This window comes from Biomphalaria glabrata, chromosome 3, assembly GCF_947242115.1.
Source record: "Biomphalaria glabrata chromosome 3, xgBioGlab47.1, whole genome shotgun sequence".
Classification (NCBI taxonomy): Eukaryota; Metazoa; Mollusca; class Gastropoda; family Planorbidae; genus Biomphalaria; species Biomphalaria glabrata.
The window spans coordinates 17,018,471-17,040,498 of record NC_074713.1 but is presented as its reverse complement, the minus strand read 5'-3'; the positions used below and the strand labels follow the sequence as shown (position 1 = coordinate 17,040,498).

Below are 22,028 nucleotides of genomic sequence, written 5' to 3'. Positions count from 1 at the left end.
TCCATTTAGTAAAGCAATGGAGTTCACCTTTCAGACCTCGCCATCTATGGGACAGATCATATAAAGGTCATCTGTTTTCGTGGTCCACGGTTGACGAGGGTGTCATGTGGCCAGCACAACGACCAACCGCCTTTACTTTTCCCCAACTAATGTCAGTTACCCATTAGAGCTGGGTGGACTCAGAGGCACACTATATATCCCGAAAGAAAAAAACAACAACTAGTCTTCATCAGGATTCGAACTCAAGACCCCCTGATTCCGAAGCCAAGCGCTTTACCACTCAGCCAGCGCGCCTCCATTATCTCCCTTGGTAAAACATTGTGTTTTGTATGACCGGGGTGGTTGGGGGGAAGGGGGGGGGATAAAATGCACTAATCAAATAATCCTAATAGTGAAAAGGGGGGAAGACGTTTCTAAATGTAGGCAAACCGATTGTAGATGTTGCACATTTGTTCTACTTGATACTAACGCATGAACTGCGTTTTGTAGACACCAGAGCAGCTTCTTTACAAATGGTTTATGTATAGACAGATCTTTGCAATACATATGTACTTTAAAAAAAAAAAACGAAAAGAAGAAGACGCTATCGGTAGACTTGTAGAACATTGAGTACAAGCACGATAAGGCGATGGTGAAGTGGCATTTCTCTAAAACAACATTTGAGAACATCATTATTTCATGAGGAAATGAGATTGCTGGATGTAGTATGCTGAACACATCTAAGAAAAAGAGGGAGGGGGGGGTAAGGAGAAAGCGATGAAAAAAAAAAGACTGAGACATTAGTTGACAACCTGAGGGTGCACTCTGGCTGGACATTTGGAAAAATCAGTTCATCTTTGGAAATTCAAAATATTATTTTTTTTAAATATAATTTTAAACGAGATCAAAAAGGTAGGCAGATGAAATAACTTAATTAGAGAAATTTAGAAAAAAATTGGCAACAATTAGCGCCTTATTGAAATTATTAAAACTAATTAAATTGCAATTTAAACTGGATTTATTTTGACAAGTCTTCACATTCTGTTTAGCTCACTTATTAAGCAATGTGTGTGTTAACAAAAATTGATCCAAAATAGAGCTTCTAAAATGTATGCCTGAATTATTGACTTGTTAAACCTATAAAACATTTACTATAGCTAATAGAACAAAAGAGTGTACAACAAAATGGTACAAGCTTCATACACTACTTCTACAATTCTTTTTGGGGACAAATGGCGGGAATATAAAGAGGCGAACGGATCGTTCGAACTGAAGTTCAAGGTTATCTGTGTGTTGTCTCTAAATCAACATTTTAGAACTAGATCTATACATCTAGATGTAGTTAGCTGTAGGCTTGTACATCATGAGGCAATTAGACAAAACTTGTTACACGGGTCACTTTGTCTCAACGATGAGATGCATTTTGATGGGAGTTTTCTTTTCCACTTGTATTACGTAAGCTCCGCCCTCACAAAAAAAAAATGAAATTAAATTAAAAAGTGACGTTTTGATGTCAAGATTCCTAAACTTGTTTGTTTGTCTCCTATAAAACCCAATAACAGTAAAACTTGGATAGCTTTATGTTCTTAATGGTGAATGACTTGGGTTAGCTTCTTCACTTTCACCGCTAGGTGTCATTTTTACAAAAATAAAGATATGGTATATATATATAGACTATAGAGAGAGAGAGGGAGAGAGAGACAGACATACAGACAGACAAACAGACAGAAATAAGGAAAGACAGACAGACACGAATTAATTTAAACGGTGTCAGCGGATAGAAAAGCGAGCAGCTAAAAAAACACCCGCCCCAATCCTAGAACTATGCGTCACGTGCAGCTTGTGCAATAAACCGCCAAACAGAGTTGTCACAAACATGTAAGGGCTCACACATCTAGAAACAAAGCATAGTCCCTTTAGTTCTTACATTGGAGTATACTCAGTATTTTTTCACACACAAAAAAAAAAAGGGTTAAGGATCTAAGCTTGTAATTGGGAAAAAACATGATGAGCTAAATTTTATAAATGAATAGTAAAACTTGGTCTACTAGATTGTGTGTGTGTGTGTAAATCCCCATGGTAAGCAAGGCGTGACGCAATGACTGATGACTCAATGTGTCAAGAAATTCAATACTCGCCGAGGGTTTAATGTGTAAATACTTTTTGACTCGCCAAGAGTTTAATGTATAAATACTTGATGACTCGCCGAGGGTTTAATGTGTAAATACTTGTTGACTCGCCGAGGGTTTAATGTATAAATACTTGATGACTCGCCGAGGGTTTAATGTGTAAATACTTCCTGACTCGCCGAGGGTTTAATGTGTAAATACTTTTTGACTCGCCAAGAGTTTAATGTATAAATACTTGATGACTCGCCGAGGGTTTAATGTGTAAATACTTCTTGACTCGCCGAGGGTTTAATGTATAAATACTTCCTGACTCGCCGAGGGTTTAATGTATAAATACTTGTTGACTCGCCGAGGGTTTAATGTGTAAATACTTGTTGACTCGCCGAGGGTTTAATGTGTAAATACTTCTTCATTCCAATGCGATGCTAAAGAATTGCTTTGAAAGATGAGACTTTAACGCCTTACATGCCTTTAGATCGACATGAAAACAGTTGTACTGATTTAAACTGCAGTACAATTAAAAGGACTTAGTAAAAAAAAAAAATACAAAATCCAAGTGCAGATTCAAAAGAATTACTGCGCACTTTCCACTTCCTGTTTGATACTTTTGCCCACATCCTTCCACGAGTTTCAATACCTATAAAAATGTTTGTAGTTCCACACCCCTCGAAAAGGTGATACATGTACTTTGTTGATAAAGTTTGTCAGAAATAGGAGAACTTCACAAGACGTTATATCAATAGCAGACGACTGTACTTCAGTGATTTCTTTCAATAGTAAAAGATAGAAAAGATTTTAAAAAAACAGGTATATATATATACACCACGGTATCACATTTAAAGGCCGCATCACAAACGAAGAGTTTAGAAACAGAGTTACTGCAGCGATTGAAACCCACGTGATGACCTGCTAACTAGGGTATAAAAAACGCAAACTAAAACTATATGGCCAAATTGCAAAGACCTTTATTCAGGGAACAGTACCAAGAAAAAAAGAAGAGGCAGACAGCGAAGGGAAGATAACAAAGAATGGACATTGAAAAAGGTTCTATACAAGACAAAGACATAAAGGAATGGAGAAAGACAGTCAAAAAATCTTATGTGGTGCCCCAAAAGGTCTAACAGACTAAGGGATAGTTGAGGTGATACACAGACACACACACACACACATATATACATGTGAGTACGTCTAAAAAATACTACAAGCAAAAGATACAATGACCTGACAATGTTGAAATGTGAGAGTCTGAAAACTTGGCTGAAAACATTTTGAAATAAAGTCCAAACATCGCGTCCTTCAAACTCATTTTTTACTCAATGTCAATTTTTTAAAAAGTTTTTTTCAAAGAGTGATTTGTTAATTAAACAAGGAAAACATTTAAAAAATACATTAAAAAACAACAATAGTAGTGGACCTACAAGTGTTCCTTGAGGTACGCCTGAGTTTACTGTTATTGGTGTTGATTTAGAGCCATTTATTATTACAGTTTGTTCAATTCCTATCAGAAAATCCTACATTCATTGATGTAATGAGCCATCGATGCCAAAATATCGATGCCATTTAGGCCTATTATTAGGCTACAGTGCACTCGTGGTCTAGGCCTCTAGGGTAGAAAGAAATGGGGGAACAGTGTACTCGTAGGCATAGGTTAGAAAAGAATGCCGGAAGTGTTGGCGTCATCCAATAGAAACAACAGAAATATAAGCTACAGGCCTACCAGAAGCACGTGAAGGTGAAAGGATGGCAAACATTAGTTAGATTCAAAGCAACTGTTACTGATGTGAAGGTACTAACTTAAATAATGCATGTTTCAGTTGTTACAGATTGTTTTTAATATCACTGCCAAATGTAAAAGAGAAAATGTGGACAAATTTTACACACTAGACAAAAAGTTCAGAGTAACACTTACATGGGAGGCGCAGTGGCTGAGCGAGGTCCCGGGTTCGATATCCGGGTGAAGAATTAGATTTTTAATTTCGGGTACCTGACATTAGTTGGGGAAAAGTAAAGGAGTTTGGTCGTTGTGCTGGCCACATGACACCCTCGTTAGCCCTCGTTACCCGTGGGCCACAGAAACAGATCATCATCATCTGCCCTATAGATCGCAAGGTCTGAAAGGGAAACTTTTACTTTTAACACCTACACGAGTTATTCCTTCCAATTCCGTATATCACCAGGTGAAACCTAGTTAAAAAGTTACTATATCAGAGAGCCACCCGCTCGTCATTTAGAGGTGTCCAAAGAAATAAAACCAACTGCAGTCCAAGATCTTCTGGTTCTACCAAGTTAGTTACAGCAATAATGATTGTAAATTGTGAAACTCTTACAACGGTACAGCTTCTACTGACAATTGAACATCGCATCACTATTAGTGAGATTGAAGTGAACATATAGCTTCAATTTTTTATTTTGTGAGATTATATCTGAACACAAGTGATTAAAGTTTGTTTTTTTTATTCAACGAGCAAAAGATCATTGCCTGAAAAGTTAAGAGAACAAACAAATATCTAAAAAGTGTTTCTACTGGACCTTAGGTGACCAACTATTTTCAATTGTTTTTACTGGACCTTAGGGGACCAACTATTTTCAATTGTTTTTACTGGACCTTAGGTGACCAACTATTTTCAATTGTTTTTACTGGACCTTAGGTGACCAACTATTTTCAATTGTTTAAACTGGATCTTATATGAAAAAGGTTAAGATCATAAGAGGTCATGTGTAATTTTAAACTGACAGATGACCAAATGACAAAACATAAAAAGAAACTTAAAGATATCAAGAAATCAACAAAAAAAATGTCACCCTCAACCCTCCCAATAAAAAAACAAACAAAAAAAATTACACTGTATCTATCCATCTCCCTGTAGGCATTACTTCTCATCTGCTAGTAGATTGAGACTAATTTGACAGATGTACAAACACTCACACACACAAACAATGGTCTTGACTAGCCTGAGGTTACAGGTCACACCCCAGATAATTCACTTAAGATTAGCAGACGGATGTGTCAACTCAAGAACATATTCTCTCCTCCCAATCTCTTTTATGTAGATCTAAGTATTTGTTAATGTAAACAAAAAAAAACTAATAAAAAATGTTATCTTCAAATCTATCAATCTATTGCCTTGTTTGTACTTGAAGTTTAGTCTTCATGCATAAATCAATGACCTTTTTATTACAGTGATTATCTTGTAATTTACACAACTTGTCATTTCTTATACAAAAAAATCCGTATCAGTGTCTGTTTATCAACATTTATGGGAGTTAGCACAGAACCATAGAGCTGGTAGACAAGAGCTGGATGGAATCAGACGGATATTTTACATTTTGAAATTCAATACCCTAACATTATTATTTGAAAATAAGCATTACGGAGCGTTCGAATATTATGTAACAACTAAGGGAAGAGAGTATACAAATTTGTTAGAAGGGGGAGGGGTGTCTGAAGAATTTTTATGTAACAAAACTAAAAAATTCAAATGAAGTAACAGGTAGCAATAAAAAGTTTCAAAATATAAAAACATTTTATTTCAGTCTGCCTTTGCTCTTAGCAGAAAGTTCATGTAATATAAAGTGTGATTTTATGGTCACAATATTTTTAAAATGTTTTTATTGCAACTGTCAAAAATGTTTCAAACACTAAATAAAATGAACCTGGAACCAAAAGAAATTATATAATTGCCGAAATTTAGTTTATTTGTGCCTTTTGACCATCTAGAGCTAATTCCAGGAACCACAAAGGTAAAGTAAATTTTAAAAAAAGGGAAATTTTGTTTAATTTAATTTTGAGTGATGTTCTAAAAATTGTTGCATTTTCACAGATCATGAATCTTTCCTAACACGGGAGTAAAATTTGAAACTTGAGAATTTTCTTGTTATGTTACTCTGGGGGGGGGGGGGGGGGGGGGCAATGCATTGCAACTCACGTTATCACTACTAACAAACATTTGTAGTGATTGCTCAAGACATTGTAATTAAAGACAGATCAAATAAAGGTGGATAACTCTACCATACATTTAAAATGTTCCATAAGGTTGTCAATTCTGGAAGTGGTAATGGAAATAAGCGCTCAAAAATAAAATGCTTCCAATGGCACATGTCTCAGATAGCCTCTGACAACCAGACCAATTAATGGCTCAGATATTGTGTTCTGCAGAACTGTTATCCCTATTACAAACAGCTAATAAAGTAGAACCCAAACTAAAATGGGCAGTAGGACCTTGTTAGCCTTTGTTGGTTACCAACATAGGAGAACAAAAACTCAATTGAAACCTCTGCTACCTTTGAACTATACCCAAACATGGGAACAGCTTTGTGAGTCAACCCTGAGAAAAAATCAGGAGCCTGCAACCCTTAGGCAGCTTGCAACACACAGTGCTACACCCTGGCAGAGTCAGTGATGCATATGATATCATACTGTATCAGCACTTTGAGAGGAAGAACTACTGTGTAGACAACATCGTTCTGACCATAACTAAATATCCAGGCATTGATCTCATTTCTATAAGATGATCCAGAATTGTAAACTTATTCTTTTAATTCCAAAGTGTACAAAGGAAAGTTTATAGCTGAACATATGTATCCTTATGTACCTAAAGTTGTGTCCCAATGATAGATTTGTATGTATATAAAAGATTAAAAAATACTCACTTCCAGTTTCTCTACAGTGCACATGCTTTGAATTTCTTTTAATGCAATCTCTGAGGAAAAGAAACACATTTTATAATCTTTATCAAAAATGTACAATGAATCTTGCATTGTTTAGTCTTTTAAACACCTGCATGCTCATTGTTATCAGCTTCTGAAACTGAATTTTATTATCGATAGTTCAAGGTGCAATTTTTTTACAATCGAATTAGGTCTATTATTAAAACTAAATTTTTAAAGTACATTTTAGATTTAAACTTTTCCACTCAACAAATGTATTTCCCATCAAAGAATAAAATAGTCTGACTGCCTAGTTAGAAGTTCAGCAAATCAATCAGCATATTAGAAACAGATAGCCAGGGTATAAGATAAAAGTTTAACAAAGAAAAATGTGGATTACTAGAGTGAAAACAAGAGGTTTTGTCAGACCTTAAGTCTGACAACAAATCATTCATGGAAGAATGAACAAATAAAACCCTCTACCTTGTTTTTCCAGAAATAAATCATCTAGCTCCTCATCTTTCCTGACAAGTTCCTGGATAAGAAACTGGCGATCGGCATCTGAAGCTGACAGAGCTGTCCTGAATTCCTGGCGCAACCGGCGCTCTCGCACAAGGCGCTCTCTGAATTCTGACCTCAGCCACTTGATCTTGTTCTATATGAAATATTTAATCAAGTTGATCAAACATTCATACAGCTAACACTAGTTTGCTATATTGCTTGCATTAAACAAAGAAAATACTGTCACAATATAAATAGCATTAAACACAATAACTTTTCTATATTTTTTTTTACTCAGAACCATAAAAACGTATTATTATAAATATTAGTTAATTTTGTTGTTTACCTAATGGGCTGTATAGCTCTACTAAAGATTTAAATGACTTGCTAAGTATACTTTTACATATTATTTAGACTTACCCTCATTTCTGTTATTAAATGACTTGGAACACCAGTACCAATGGAAACCAGATTCTTGAGTCCATTGATGGGCTGTTGGGGGAAAAGAAAGAGTTAAACAAAGAAATAATGAGCTTCTAAAGCTTACTTTTTCTTTTTTTTTTCAACAAATTAAACTCAAGTAATCAACAACCAAAAAAAAGTATTTAGGACAGGAAAAATAATTTGGTAAAATCTAGTCTTAAGTGGCTATATGGCCAGTTCTGTAAACAGAGATTTGTATCTTGTTTGCTTTAATATGAAAAGATAATAAACATTAGAGACTAAAGAAGCATTTTCCATGCTTATATTTTATATATATTTTATATCAGTTTCATATTAAAAGAATTCAAATTTTAATTAGGTTATTGAGAACTTATTTTAACCAGTTGTGCTAATGAGTACCTGACATCTGTTGTGTTAAAAAAAAGAAGAGACTTAATTACATTTAAACTTATATTTTTAGAAACTTTAAAAGCAAATGTCAAACAGTAATTTGAAATCTTAACATTTGATAAATAATGTTGCCAGTAGACCAACCTGGCAATGACTGGTAGCATCAACAGAAGCAGTTTCCACCACAGCATCAATTTCTATAGCAAGTTCCTGTATGACATTCTGATTTAGTGAAGATGAATTAATTTTAAAATGCAATCCATTTAAAGTAGATAATATCAAAAATATAAAGTTTATGTAATAACAATAATTACTATAATTAATATTGAAATCAATATTATTTTTAGGATCACTTATTGTTTATAGAAATAACTAATTTCTTCACAGACCATGTATTTGGATCCCATAAAACTATAAGAAAAAATTAAAGCTTAGTGTTACGTGCGCATCTTAGTGTAAATGTGAAATGGTGCGATTGCGTGTTGAAAGAAAAACCAAAATGGAGGAATATGAACAAGAAAGTGTTTTCAGTGTTAATAAAGATTAAAGTATTTATAAACTGTGATTTGTCGTTTTCATGTTTAAAGAGTCTCATCAAATATGAAGACGTAACACTTAGTGAAGTCTATTATTATTGTTTTCATAGATCTTTGGACTTCCTGTCTTGCCCACTCCCTTCAATGTTTCAGTTGATTACACAACTTATTTTGTTGAACATGTCTATTGAAAAAGACTAATTACCCATAAATGAAAATTGCGATAGGATCCTACTTTGATTTAATCACACTTCATCATGGTGTTACCAACATATTAGCTTTATACAAAAAAAATTAGGTTCTGACTATAGTAAATGTGTGCTAATTGATGCTCTAAAATATTTAACATCAGGGAATACTGACATTTTTCATGATAACCAAATATAAGTTTGAGCATCATATATTTAATAAATCATTCCTTAGCAGTATTTTACATAATGAGTTGAATGCCTACAATGAGTTGTTTTTCCAGTTTCTCCAGGTCTAGATGAGCATTCCCTAACTGGCCTTCAAGCTTTTTCACTCTGAAGAAAAATAAAATTAGCAATCACTGAACAGGTTTATAAATGGACATTAAAAAAAACAACAAAGTGATATTGCAGTACAAAAACTTATTAAGATTTTTTTTATGCATTCTGTATAGTTTATCTATAGTTTATAGTTTATGTATAGCTTACCTGTGTAGATCATCCTCAGCCAGGTGAGTCTGTGAAATGTAAGTACAAGTAAACCAAATTAAGATGTTGGTTGGTGTGAGGTTTGAGAATGCATTATAATAAATATTAAAGAAAGATAACTCAATATTCTAGAGTTGAGATGAAGTTTAGTAAAGCCACAGCAATGGTAAACAAATAATGTTTTTTACTTTCAATGTTAAGCTTATTAAAGGAACTGCTATAACTAATATAATATACTGTCTGGTTTATACAATCACTTTTACACACTCAGGAATTAAAGTTACACTTATGGTCTTACACACTAATTAGTGAACTATTGTATTGCTTAAAATCTAAACAACTTTATCAGTGTACATCAACAAAATCATCTGGGTAAAAAACATCATAAACTCTAGCAGGGATTCATTAAAACTGAAGGTACAGTAGCACATTTATAATTATGAAATATAGATGCCCACAACATTTAAATTAATGAGATAAAAATGATCACAACCATTTAAATTATTGAGTTAAAGAAGACTTAAACCTAGATCCTCCTGCCTTGTACGAGCCAGGGGGTGGCAAACTTTCTCTAAAGAATCATTCACAGCCTTTAGCAAGCTAGAACCTACAGATTTTAGATCTTCTTAGCCATTGTCATTAAAAAAAAATAAAAAGAGCCCAAGTATCCATACCTGAGTTTCAAATTCTTGTCTCACTAAGTCCAGCTTTCTTTTCATACCTACATTCTCTTCTTCAACTCTAATCAATGAAACAAACAAATATTTGTATGAAGAATAAAATAAACATTAATATTTCAAATTCAAAGTTCTATAGCATACTTTTTGTTTGTGGTTTTTCTTTTCAAAAATTAGAAAATTAAATTAAATAATTTGTGTTATTTTTTATTCATTAAAAAAAACATTGATATATGGGTGCTGAAGAATAAAATACTTATGACTATTATTATCATGATGTTCATGTCACTTTAAAAAAAAAAACACTAAAATATTATTTATATATTTAAAAATAAGTAATACAAAATCAAAGGATTCTCACAATTTAAATCTTTTCTCTAAAATATCTAATTCTTCTTTTAATCTGTCAGCATTTCTGTTAGCAATTTTAGCATTACTTTTTTCTTCAGATAATTCCATCTGTAGAAAAAAAGTCACAACATATGTTAAGATAAAAATTGTATAAAACAACGAAATACATTCAACACAATTTTTTTTTAGAACCATACTGCAAGCACCTGCAAAAAATTACTTTAAAATATGGCCATTTGAAATGTAAGTACAGTCATGCAAATAGAAACTTCATGTAGGAATTTTTTGTTTTGCGTCTCTTGAAACCTAATCTGGGTAATTAACTTATAATAAGGTTTCTAGCCAAATGAACAAACTAATTACTGCACAGAGTTTACAAAAAGACAGCTATATTTTGAATGTTAAATAATATAAACAGATGCAATATACAAGCCTTAAAATTTAATAAATAAAAAACATTTCTATTGATTTTTTTAGTTTAAAAAATTTAGTGAATGATTTGAAATAGTTGGTTAAAAATAAATGACAGGGGAAAAAGAAGTTTATCTTTCACATTAACCTAAAATTAGATACCTTTAATGCCTGGATAGCAGCTTCCTGCTCTGCACCATGGGCCCTGAATTTTCTGGTTAATTCTTGGATGGTATGGGCCTCTCTCACCTGAAGCAAGATGGAAATAATCAAATTTTGTTTCACAGCTAATGAAATAGTCACTAATCACAGTTCAAACTCTGCTACTCATCAAACTCTGCCATCCATATTGAAATTTTGGTCAGTGGCATAATAACTGTCTTTTTATAAGAACATCTGGAACTAATAGAACAAAGTCTGAAGAAAGTGTTCTATTTGTTAAATAAAAATGAAAAGGTGAATTTGTAAGAACTTGAAATATCAAGCAGAGATATAATTATATACATTTAGGCTGTTTATTAGATAACTATTTAGGTTAAGGGTTACATTTAAGAACAAGTTTAAATATTATTACAATCATTTACTATGGTTGGGGGGGGGGGGTCATAATTATTTGCTAACTCCATGCGAAGATGCATTTCATGAATATTTTGTGATTTATATATGTATGTTGTATACTTCTAAATCCTTGATTTATTATAAAACTTCTTCTAATCAGTTTTTTTATGCTGAGTTGAGGGCTGTGAAAAAGTAGCATGGTTATTCTCAGCTATTTAGCCCCGCTATAAAAGGTGATAGCTACATTAGTTTGTTGATTAATAGGGTCTGTATAAACTGGAATAAGTTGGGACATTCTAAAAGGATAAGTGTAATAATTAGTGTCATAAAAAATGAAAGCAGTGTCTGCACTGGGGTAGGCATATGAGGTTTACAATAGTTAGATGGAAATTTAGAGTTGTGTTCTATTCTAAATATGAAAGATTATAGTTTGCTTTCTGTAGATATTTTAATTCTACGTGAAGGTGAAACTAAAATAAATATATAATGAAATGTCTGGTGAAAAAGTTTAGAATCTGTATCTAATTTATATTAGCTTTCATTGAGTGAAATGACAGCAATATATAAGTTCAATTTTCCTTGCTTTATGACTTACTTTGGCTTCATTGAGCTCCTGTTTTAATGTTTCATAATCTTTGCTGAGTCCATTCCTTTCCTGGTGAAGCTGCTTTTTGTACAGCTCCACTTCTTCCCTGGCCCCTCTCTCTCTATGCTGAAGCTCAACAACAGCCTGCATCAGGTCCTGCAGCAAACAAAAACATACAATTTGATCTTAAGTTTTGTCTTACACAGTTTATAAACTTAACGTGAGGTCTATTCAATCCAACGGCTCAACTAAAATCAGTTTTTCAAGAACACAAAAGGAGCAAATGTGTAGCTACTATTTTGAATAATCTTCAACATTTCCTCTACCTAGTGGTAGTGAGCATTAGGTGTTGATTAAATGTTGGATAATACAATAGAATACAAAATAAGTTTGATTCTTCATAGCAGATGAAACTTATAGAAGCTATATTAATTAAAAGATACTAACATATATTTACACAATTTTAAATACGCACTTAAAGTACTACATTCAGACTAGTATTTCTTATTTCATATACTAAGACTTAGTCACACATGTGCTCTTTCTTTCCTAGTGCTATTAGAACATGGGAAAGATTGCCTGAATAAGACACAGGAAAACCAATGACTAAGCAGAGTTTAATTCTCTAGTTAACATGCAAGACTGGATTAACACATGGGTGTATGTAGGATGCAAGGATCTTCTATTTTGAAGAAACATCTGCAATCTATAAGATAAGAGATAGACTAGTTTAATGAATTTCTTGGAGTAAGTCTGTGTCCATTATGTGAACTCTAAATCTAGATTAGTGAAACTAATGCACCACATACATCCATAGAAAATTATTTTTTTTTAAATATGGGCATAAATACAACTTATAAAATGTTTTCAACCTGAGCATAATGAATGTTCAGCAAATTTTGGCCAACCTATTCATAGCTATTTTATATAGTTACTAAAAAATAATATTTTATTTTTAAGAATGGGGGAAAAGTACTTAAAATTTTAATACCAGTAATCTGTGTACTTATATTTGTGTAATCTTTCTTAGATTGATGTTTCTTGCAGATGAGGAAGATAAAAAGTTAATTGAAGACAATTTGCAGGTCAAATCAAACTTACATGATTTTTTGCAAGTGCCTCTGCCAGTTGTGTAGCAGTAGCTGCTTTAATATTACTCAACTCTTTCAGTTCATCCTGTCGAGGGAGAAAGTTGGAGTAACATTTATCTAACAAATCTATTTTGTACAAAACTTTGATAAATATACTAGATATACAGAGTAACAATTATGATTACAATTTTTGAAAATACTTTTAGGATGTGACATAGGCCTACAAAGCTCCATTTAAATAGGCTTATGCTTTAATTTAAAAAATGTTTATATGTTGATACTAAAACTCTTTAGAAGTTTTATTTCAGACATGTTTACATTTTTTTAAAAAGAAATTAAAAATACAACAACAACAACAAAAACCCAATAAAATTCATTTTTGAACTTGAATAACATTTACCTGTAGAGAACGTGACTGATCCTGTGCTAACAGGTGAGCTGATTCCACTGCTGACAGTTTGTCTTCCAAGTGATGTTTGTCTTCAGACAAACAGGCAACTCTAGATCTTAGGCTATGAAGTTCACCTTCCATCTGATTTGAAAAAAATTAAAGATGCCCAAAGGCATTTAACAATTCTTAAATACCAAAAGAAGTCATCTTTACAAAAAATAACTCACAGTCAACATAAAATCAAAAAGATAACACAGTGTTTGATCAAAGAAGCATTTTTAAAACCAGAAAAAAAAAGACCCTGACCTTGTCTGCTATTGACCTTGAGTCTCTATACTCTCTGTCCAGATCCATTCTCAAAGATTTCAGCTCATTAATTTCAATGTCCTTCAATCTCAGCTGTTCATCTTGAGCTGCTCTAACTGCCTGTTGATTTAACAACAAAATATTGAATTCATGCTTCATAGTAGCAGATGTAAAGAATTATTCCTATTTAATGATGCAATGAATTAATGGTTTATGGTATAAATTTCACAAAACATGTTTAAACGTCATTTTCAGACATAATTCTTCTAAAAATTTCATTAACAACCATACACATTACACTTAAAAGAAACGATTATTACCCCAAAAAGAATAAACAATAGAATGAAAAATTTAAAGAGAAAAATATATAAATATATACCAAGGCATCAGCCAACTCTCTTCTAATGCTCTCAATCTGTAGCTGATGATAATTTCCATGCTGTTTAAAACCTTCTAACTCTTTGATCAGCTGCTCATGACGATTTAGCATCTCACTCGTGCCATGTTTCTGACGATCAAGAGCTTTTTCAAGAGATTTGACTTTGGCTTTCCATCTGTCAAGAGAATTTTGAAAACCACTTTACAAAAAATCTTTCAAAACAATTTCAAAGTTAGTGTACTGTTTTCAAATAAAGAAAGTCGTCAGTTGAAAAAAAGTAATATAGCCTTAAATAAGAAATGTTTTTTTGAAAATGTAAGTAAACCTAAAATTTAAAAAAAAAGGAATAAAAAACAATATAATGTCAGAGGGAAATTCCCAAACACATTCATTAGGCTTACACTGAAATGTTTTTGATAAGACAAATATCTGTCAGAATGTCTCTCCAACAGAACATTATAAATACTTTAACATGATGTAGCTTTGGTGCATTCACATTTAAACTATATAAACATATATTAATGACAAATGTAAAGCTTAGTGCTGAAACAAAACCTGTGAGACAGAAGCACATGATAGTGCTTCATGGCCTCACACTGTGAAAACTGGTGCACAAAATGCAGAGGACAAGAGAACAGCATTGGCAGAAGAAAACCATCAGAGAAAAAAACAAGGTCAATGACACAAGTTCCAGCTTGAATTAACCTGATCAGTATGGTAGTCAAACATTCTGGGTTCACATAGGCCTCACAAACCACATGAGGAAGCACAAAACCCTCCTGAATGACAAAAGTGGTCCTCATCAAACCAGGAACGATGAACTATAATATATAATCATGAATTAAATACCAGACATAAGTAGTGAGAAAAAGCTAATATCAATATGTACGTAGTGAGTAAAAGCTAGAGGCTAATATTACTATGTAAGTAGTGAGCAAAAGCTAGAGACTAATATAAATATGTAAGTAGTGAGTAAAAGCTAGAGACTAATATTAATATGTAAGTAATGAGTAAAAGCTAGAGACTAATATAAATATGTAAGTAGTGAGTAAAAGCTAGAGACTAATATTACTATGTAAGTAGTGAGTAAAAGCTAGAGGCTAATATAAATATGTAAGTAGTGAGTAAAATCTAGAGGCTAATATTACTATGTAAGTAGTGAGTAAAATCTAGAGGCTAATATTACTATGTAAGTACTGAGTAAAAGCTAGAGGCTATTATTACTAAGTGCACACTGCACATAATTGTAATAGGATAAAAAAGGAGGAAACAATTAATACAGTAATTTTTAAATTTTAAAACTTACTGTCGCACTGTCTCTTGAGCACGACCTTTGAACTCATCTTTTTTCTTCTCACTATCTTGAAGGCACAGCTCAGTGTTTCTTTGTTCATGTTTGGTTTTCTCCAGTTCTTTGGTGGTGACTGCCAGCTTCTGTTGAAGTTCCTCCACCTGTTGAAGGAGATAGTTTCTCTGCCTGTCAGCATCTTCATATTTATCAGAGACATCTTTCAACTGTGTGATAACTTTGGCACTTTGACGTTCTCTGTTGTCCAGATCTTTAGCCAATGTCTGGAAACAATTATAAAATTAAAAACTATCCTGCCTTATACCAATTTGATACATTATAGCGAGCTGTGGATAAGATGAATGATTATTACCTCAATATGATCTGACAACTGGGCGCACTGCCTCTCACTTTTATCCAGTCTCCTCCTTAAATCTTCCAGCTCTGTGACTGCACCAACTGATCTGGCCAAGTGAGTTTTCAAATCTCGTAGTTCTCTTTCCAAATTATTTGATTTTTCTTCCTCAACTGATAAGAAAATTTTAAATGAATTTTTGACTGATATTGTGAAATTTAAAATATACCGTACAAAAGTTTGTATATTAGTATTATGTAATACTGAGTACCAGGAAAAAGTAGAAGAGGCAGACAGAGAAAGTGATGGGAGGACAACATAAAAGAATGGATGGGCCTACCAATGATAAAGGTTTTAAACAAGGCAAAAGACAGGGAAGAATGGAGAAAGACAAATCTTGCTTGGTGCCCCAATGGTCCAACAGACTAAGGGATAGGTAAAGGTAAAGGAGTTTAATAAATACAGCAGGATATTAATTAGTAGAACTTAGTTAATTTTAACCTGGAATAACTAACATTTAAAATAAAGAAATACAAAAACCTTAAATGATAGGCTTTGTTAACAGCATTGATAATATAGCCTAGATAAGTAATATAAATTTTCATATCAGATTTTGAGGATATATGTTGCTCTTATGGGCTTCTATGGGAAGATTTGAAGCAGCTGGTTACTGTGCATGCAACCTTTCTATTGATCTAAAAGCTTAAAAATATTTTTGGAAATATTCCAAAGGTTTCTTAACTGATTCATGACAGCAAAATAATTGAGCCTCTTTTTTTTTCGAATAATTTGTAAATAATAAGATATGTAGAAAATTATACTTACCCGCCCTTCGTCTTCTTTGCTCTTTGACCTCAGACTCTATTCTAGATTCATCAAGGTCTAGTCTCATTCGATGTCTCTCCTGATCAGCTTTAGACAGCTGTAACCTTAACTGTTCAACCTGGGACTGAAGAGCTGTTCGACTTCCCTCTGTCTGGTCTAGTCTTCGTTTGACACTGTCTAGTTCATTCTCCACCTTTGAAAGTTAGCATGTCATGAGTTGTCAAATTAGGTATTAAAATTATCTTTTGATAATAACAGAAATGTAAAGCTCAAACTGCAAGAGTTTTTTTTTTTTTAAACTGATTTATTTGAGATTTAACAGTGTACCGAGTAATGAGCTTCAAGCTATTGCTATGACAAATGGTTTTATATAGTCAGCACACAAAAAAATAACTGCTTATCAGGAACTCCTGAAAGTGAGAGGGATGGAGGCTCTGATTTATGGAATTACACTGAATAAAAACCCAGATTTCAATAGAATTTGAATTAGCTCTATGACAAAAGTCTAATAGTTTGGCTACTTGTTCAAAGTACAATTAGTGCATATTTAAGAATTTCTAAACAAAAAGAAAACAGAACTCCACCTTATGCCTAAGAGACTCAGATTGCAAGAATTGGCTTCTTAATTTCTCATCTAAATTATTTGCAGCCTGTGTTGACTGAATAGCATTTTTGAGTTCATTGGATAAGGCACTGTAGTCATCTCTGTGATGGTCTCTGTCTAACAGTTGACGCTCAGCTCTTATTTCTGACTGAATCGCTTGCAGACGCTTCTCCACCCGAGCAGAAAGCTGAACATAAATAAAATAATGCATCTTTTTTTACTACAGCATTTTTAGGGCCAGAGTATGAATTTTTTTTGTTTTTGTTTTTAGTTAACAATATAAAACATATAAATCTGTTTTTGTTTTTTTTAAATAGAACTTACAGGATCAAGGGCAGTCACTCCTTTCAGAGAAACTTTTATATCTTCAAGTGAACGTCTCGTCTCATTATCATGCCTATATAATATAAAAATTATATGACAATGTAAAGAATCTGCTTATGTGATTAGAATGAGTTAATATAATATAGATTTTTTAAGTTCAAAGATTTGATAAATATTTTGTACTGATGAGATACTGTATCTTTGTATCTTAAGGCTAGATTTTTTTTCATTGTTACACATTTATTAAATATAACTACTTTCTCAATGTCTCAATAAAAAATCAAACAATTAGATGTATTAATAATTCTTAGTCTGATTGAATAAGCTTAATCAATATTCACTAAATGATAACGTGAATTATTGGTGTCCTAATTTTATAACAGTTCAAACTAATAATATATCACCTAATTGATAACTTGAATAATTGTTCTAATTTTATAACAGTTCAAATTGAGAATAATTTTATAACTCCTTGAAAAAAAAAAAGCATCTTATAACCTGTCTCTACGATCTATTTCTCTGTTAAAACTTTCTTCCAGTTTTAATTGTTCTGAAGATAGGTCTCGAACAGATTGATGTATACCATGGAGTTCTTTGTTCATGTCATCTGCAAACCTTACAGCTGATCTTCTGCTACGATATCCACCACGTGGAGAACTTTCAGAATCACTCTACAATAAATGTAAAAAAAACTTTTTAATATTGTGGGGCTGGGATATCACATTTGTTTCATATAAATTTATAGAGAATGAGGTGAAATATTTTATAATGTAATCATATAAATAATTTTATTATCTATGTACAAAGCAAGGTTTAAAGGTGCTAATAGATAGAGCTAACTAGACTAAACAATTTGCAAATATTTTTTTTTAAGTTTTAAGAAACTTTATTGCTGAAATTTTTAGACTTAAAAAAAAAACATTAACAGCTATAGTTTAAAACTAATCTTTCAATGTGTCAAAATAAGAATTTCATTATTACTCCATAATCTCTTTCCAAGGCAGCTGACCGAGCTCTTTCATAATGTAAATCATCTTGAGTTTGGTCTAAATCACCTTGAAGCTAAAAGAAACAATAATCCTTAGTTTTTAAATTAAACAAACATTAAAATGTTGATTTCAATTAAACAATAATAATATTGCATTGTCCAATGGGTGAACCCAACTGGCAGGAAATAATGTCAATCTAATGTACAGTAATACAGTTACCCACCCTATCAATTGTTGATCGATGACTCTGTCCTATTGATGTGTACTCATCAATCATACGATCCAAAGACTTCAAATTTTTGGTTGTATCCTGAAAAAAAAAATGAGTTCAAAGTGTTTTATTTTTAAAATGTAATAAGTCTTTTACTTTTCAAAAGCTCTTTATAAATTTGTAAGGAAAAAAAAATTGAACATTTTAAAAGTAAAAATGACTTTTAAAAATGTATTGAAATTGTACAAACAATACTTATATAGGAGAACATTCAAGGATGAAATTACATTTTTAGGTGAACTTGAAAAAAAAAGACTGCTTCTTACAAAATTTGACAAGTACTTTTACACACAACTTAAATCTAAGGAAACAAGCTGACCTGTAAATTTGCAGTCAAACGATAGAGTCTGTCATCATTTTTTTGTGAATGTTGCCTAGTTCTTGGAGGTGGAGGGTAGTAATCATCACTTTCACTGGAGATATACCTAGCCATTTGCAGTTAAATGCCCACAGATCAAAGCTTAGAGTGTTTTAATGAAGTAACCATTCTTAGTACACAAAACTCACAGTCAATGCTGAAATTTACAAATCAAATTATACTAGAGTAGGCAATGCATGAAGATTGACATACAAAAGGAATACAAACCTTCACCTTCGACAATAAATATATCTATGTCCTTCTATATATCTATCTATTTATCTATCCAGAGCAGAATGGCTATTTGGGCAAAGCATGGTAGGATGATACCCAAATGGGCAGCAGAGACAACAAAAGAGGAGACATAAAATATGAATTTAAATACTGAAGATAATAGAAGAAGAATTATCATATCAAAAGAAATAAAAAGTCATAAATGGCTAGATTCTTACAACAGCTAGCATGTACAATTAAGCACACACAAAAATGCTGCTCATCTCTGATTGACAAGATAAGGTGAGCCCTTACTTCCTTACTTGTGTATGGTTGTGAAAGCTGGACACTAAATATTGAGGATGACAGACTACGCTACACAATCTAGGACATGGAAGGCTAAAAAAGGAAAAGAAAACGAAAAAAAAACACCTCTATAAAACTTTGAAGCAGCCAACCAGAAATGGGATGATTATGTGAGAAATGACCAACCAGAACTGGGATGATTATGTGAGACATAATCTCTTCATCAAAATACTGTGTTGAGGGAGTAAACACCGAAAAAAAAAATTTGCTATAAGAAAACTAGTTAAAATGGAGAAAAAAAGGACTGGTCAGTCTCTAATTATATAAAGATACATAGTCTTATAAAAAAAAAAGGGGAGGAGCACTTCTGATCTTAGTGAGTGATGAATATTGTGTCGGATTTTGTGATTTTACCATCACAGAAGAGATACAAGACACCGATAGCAAAGACAAACAGACACAAACACTCTTTTGTTCCCCTGGCAATCAAATCATTAAATAAGAACAATCTGGTATAAACTTTGTCACATGTAAATAATGAGTGAGTCTGGTGTGAATGTACACTTTGGTTTCTTATAGTTATAATGTTTTTTGTTTGGTGTAATGCACAAATTGTAAGACAAATTTCCATACGGATAATAAAGATTATTATTATTATTATTAATATTTAATTCAATAAACACAATTTTCAATATTACAACATTTGAAATAAAATTTCATAACAACCTAAAAAAAAGACCAAGTCTGAAGTTCTGCTTAAAAAGTTAAACAGTTTTATTGCCAGAATAATCTATGACAGTTGTGATAAAAAGATTACAGGCCTACATTATTCTGTTCTCAAGAGTTTTGGCTTCTAGACAATAATTTTGTTTGGTAGGCCTATAAATTTATATGAGTAGATTTAACCTAGACTCTTTATAAAATTTAATTTGAAAACCTAAACATTAAGTATAGTGGAAATTAAATAAAAAAAAGAGCAAGTATAATTATTATTACTAATATTATTATAACTAATATTGATTTTCTTTTTATCAAGTCAGTAACTCATAACTAAGTAAGGCAAGGAGCTAGTCATACTAGTTCTAGATTAGTTTAATGTATAGTGTGATGTACTTGTTCAGGCTGTCTTGAGGTCAACTATAGATGACTGTTGAATTTAAATCAATTACTCTGCAAGCGTTTGAGTTTTATTGTTCGGGTGTATTCAATGTAGTTGATCAACAATACAGAATAAACAAGACGATCGATTTAACGAGTAAATTGATGTGGTCAACACTGATGAAAAATTCATAGTATATTTATTCCAAGAAAAGGCCACAGTAAAAGTCTCTGCCAAATAAACATGTCTTTACCCTAGAGAATTCTATCGCTAACTGATTTTCCAGTCTCTAACCCAAAATATCCCAAACATCACTAGTCCCGTTCAATATACATCTTCTATGGTGCGTCGCTAAATAACTAATATTATAAACTAGGTGTCTATCAATAGACATAGATCTACCCGATCTAGACTTAGACTAGTCTAGAAGAGATAGAATATGATAGTCAGATAGACTAGATATTATTATTATTAATATATAATGATTATGATTTACTCTCATCTCTAATGCTCAAAACTGCTCATCAGCTCATGCAACTAACACTGATAACACTAACAGTAAAAGCTAACCTAGGCGTAGAGTGCCCTAGTCTCTTAGATTACTTAGAATCTGCCCTACTACAGAAGTGACTACAATCTCTATATTATAGTTATAGTCTAGCATGTGGTACTGAAATTAGTCATTAGTGTTACTTCAATAGACTAGATGAGTGTTAATTAGACCTACTACCTAGAAATCTGTATATTATATATAATATATAATCATAATAATAATATAATAAATATAGAGTAACTAAGAGTATAGTGTATAGATAGAGTCTAGATCTAGTATTTAAACAAGATCTCATCTAGGCTAGATCTAGAAGAGATTTGTAAATCACTTGTAGATTTAGATATATCTAGATCTATAAAGAATGAGGATATATAATAGATATAACAATCATAGTCTAGAGTCTAGATGTAGACCTAGATAGATCTCCATTATTACACAAAATTCACAAATTGGTGACAAATGATTTTCGATGTGAATGTTTATCTTGGCAACGCTACATTTTTTTTTTAATTCTAACAATTATGAATTTGGAACACAATACCTAGATCTATGCCTATGGTGAATAAATTAAACGTAACACGTTACCATAAAAAATATTATTTCTGTAAAATCTTTTAATATATAAATATACCCAATCTAATCAGGTACGTAGTAGATCTAGATCTAGATTAGATCGAAAGTTTGCTTCCAAATCTAATCTAGAGAGTTAGATGTGTCTGAGCTTGTTGCATTTTGCGCCGGTTATGATTTTTAGCTTTCAGTACACCACATTGTGACATTCTTTTAGCCA

General features: G+C 32.3%; 1 protein-coding gene across 6 annotated transcripts in view; it reads right to left on the bottom strand.

Moving 5' to 3' along the window:
• Positions 1-22,028, bottom strand: part of LOC106056919 (centrosomal protein of 128 kDa-like) — a 107,272-nt gene extending 85,244 nt beyond the window's left edge. For 4 of the 6 annotated variants that reach the window (XM_056023745.1, XM_056023744.1, XM_056023746.1 and 1 more), the window contains exons 1-24: positions 21,824-21,989; positions 19,029-19,224; positions 18,662-18,748; positions 18,431-18,511; positions 17,948-18,120; positions 17,450-17,522; positions 17,106-17,312; positions 16,522-16,714; positions 15,715-15,869; positions 15,360-15,625; positions 14,054-14,228; positions 13,675-13,794; positions 13,378-13,509; positions 12,988-13,062; positions 11,896-12,042; positions 10,905-10,991; positions 10,342-10,439; positions 9,978-10,044; positions 9,304-9,332; positions 9,081-9,150; positions 8,235-8,312; positions 7,677-7,748; positions 7,239-7,410; positions 6,759-6,808 (exon numbers count right to left, since the gene is read on the bottom strand). In XM_056023745.1, coding sequence (XP_055879720.1) covers positions 6,759-6,808; positions 7,239-7,410; positions 7,677-7,748; positions 8,235-8,312; positions 9,081-9,150; positions 9,304-9,332; positions 9,978-10,044; positions 10,342-10,439; positions 10,905-10,991; positions 11,896-12,042; positions 12,988-13,062; positions 13,378-13,509; positions 13,675-13,794; positions 14,054-14,228; positions 15,360-15,625; positions 15,715-15,869; positions 16,522-16,714; positions 17,106-17,312; positions 17,450-17,522; positions 17,948-18,120; positions 18,431-18,511; positions 18,662-18,748; positions 19,029-19,142 — 2,721 coding nt within the window. In that variant the 5' untranslated portion in view covers positions 19,143-19,224; positions 21,824-21,989. Of the gene's footprint in view, positions 1-6,758; positions 6,809-7,238; positions 7,411-7,676; positions 7,749-8,234; positions 8,313-9,080; positions 9,151-9,303; positions 9,333-9,977; positions 10,045-10,341; positions 10,440-10,904; positions 10,992-11,895; positions 12,043-12,987; positions 13,063-13,377; positions 13,510-13,674; positions 13,795-14,053; positions 14,229-15,359; positions 15,626-15,714; positions 15,870-16,521; positions 16,715-17,105; positions 17,313-17,449; positions 17,523-17,947; positions 18,121-18,430; positions 18,512-18,661; positions 18,749-19,028; positions 19,225-21,779; positions 21,804-21,823 lie in introns of those variants that run through there. The other 2 variants (XM_056023742.1, XM_056023743.1) reach the window with 2 other exon arrangements.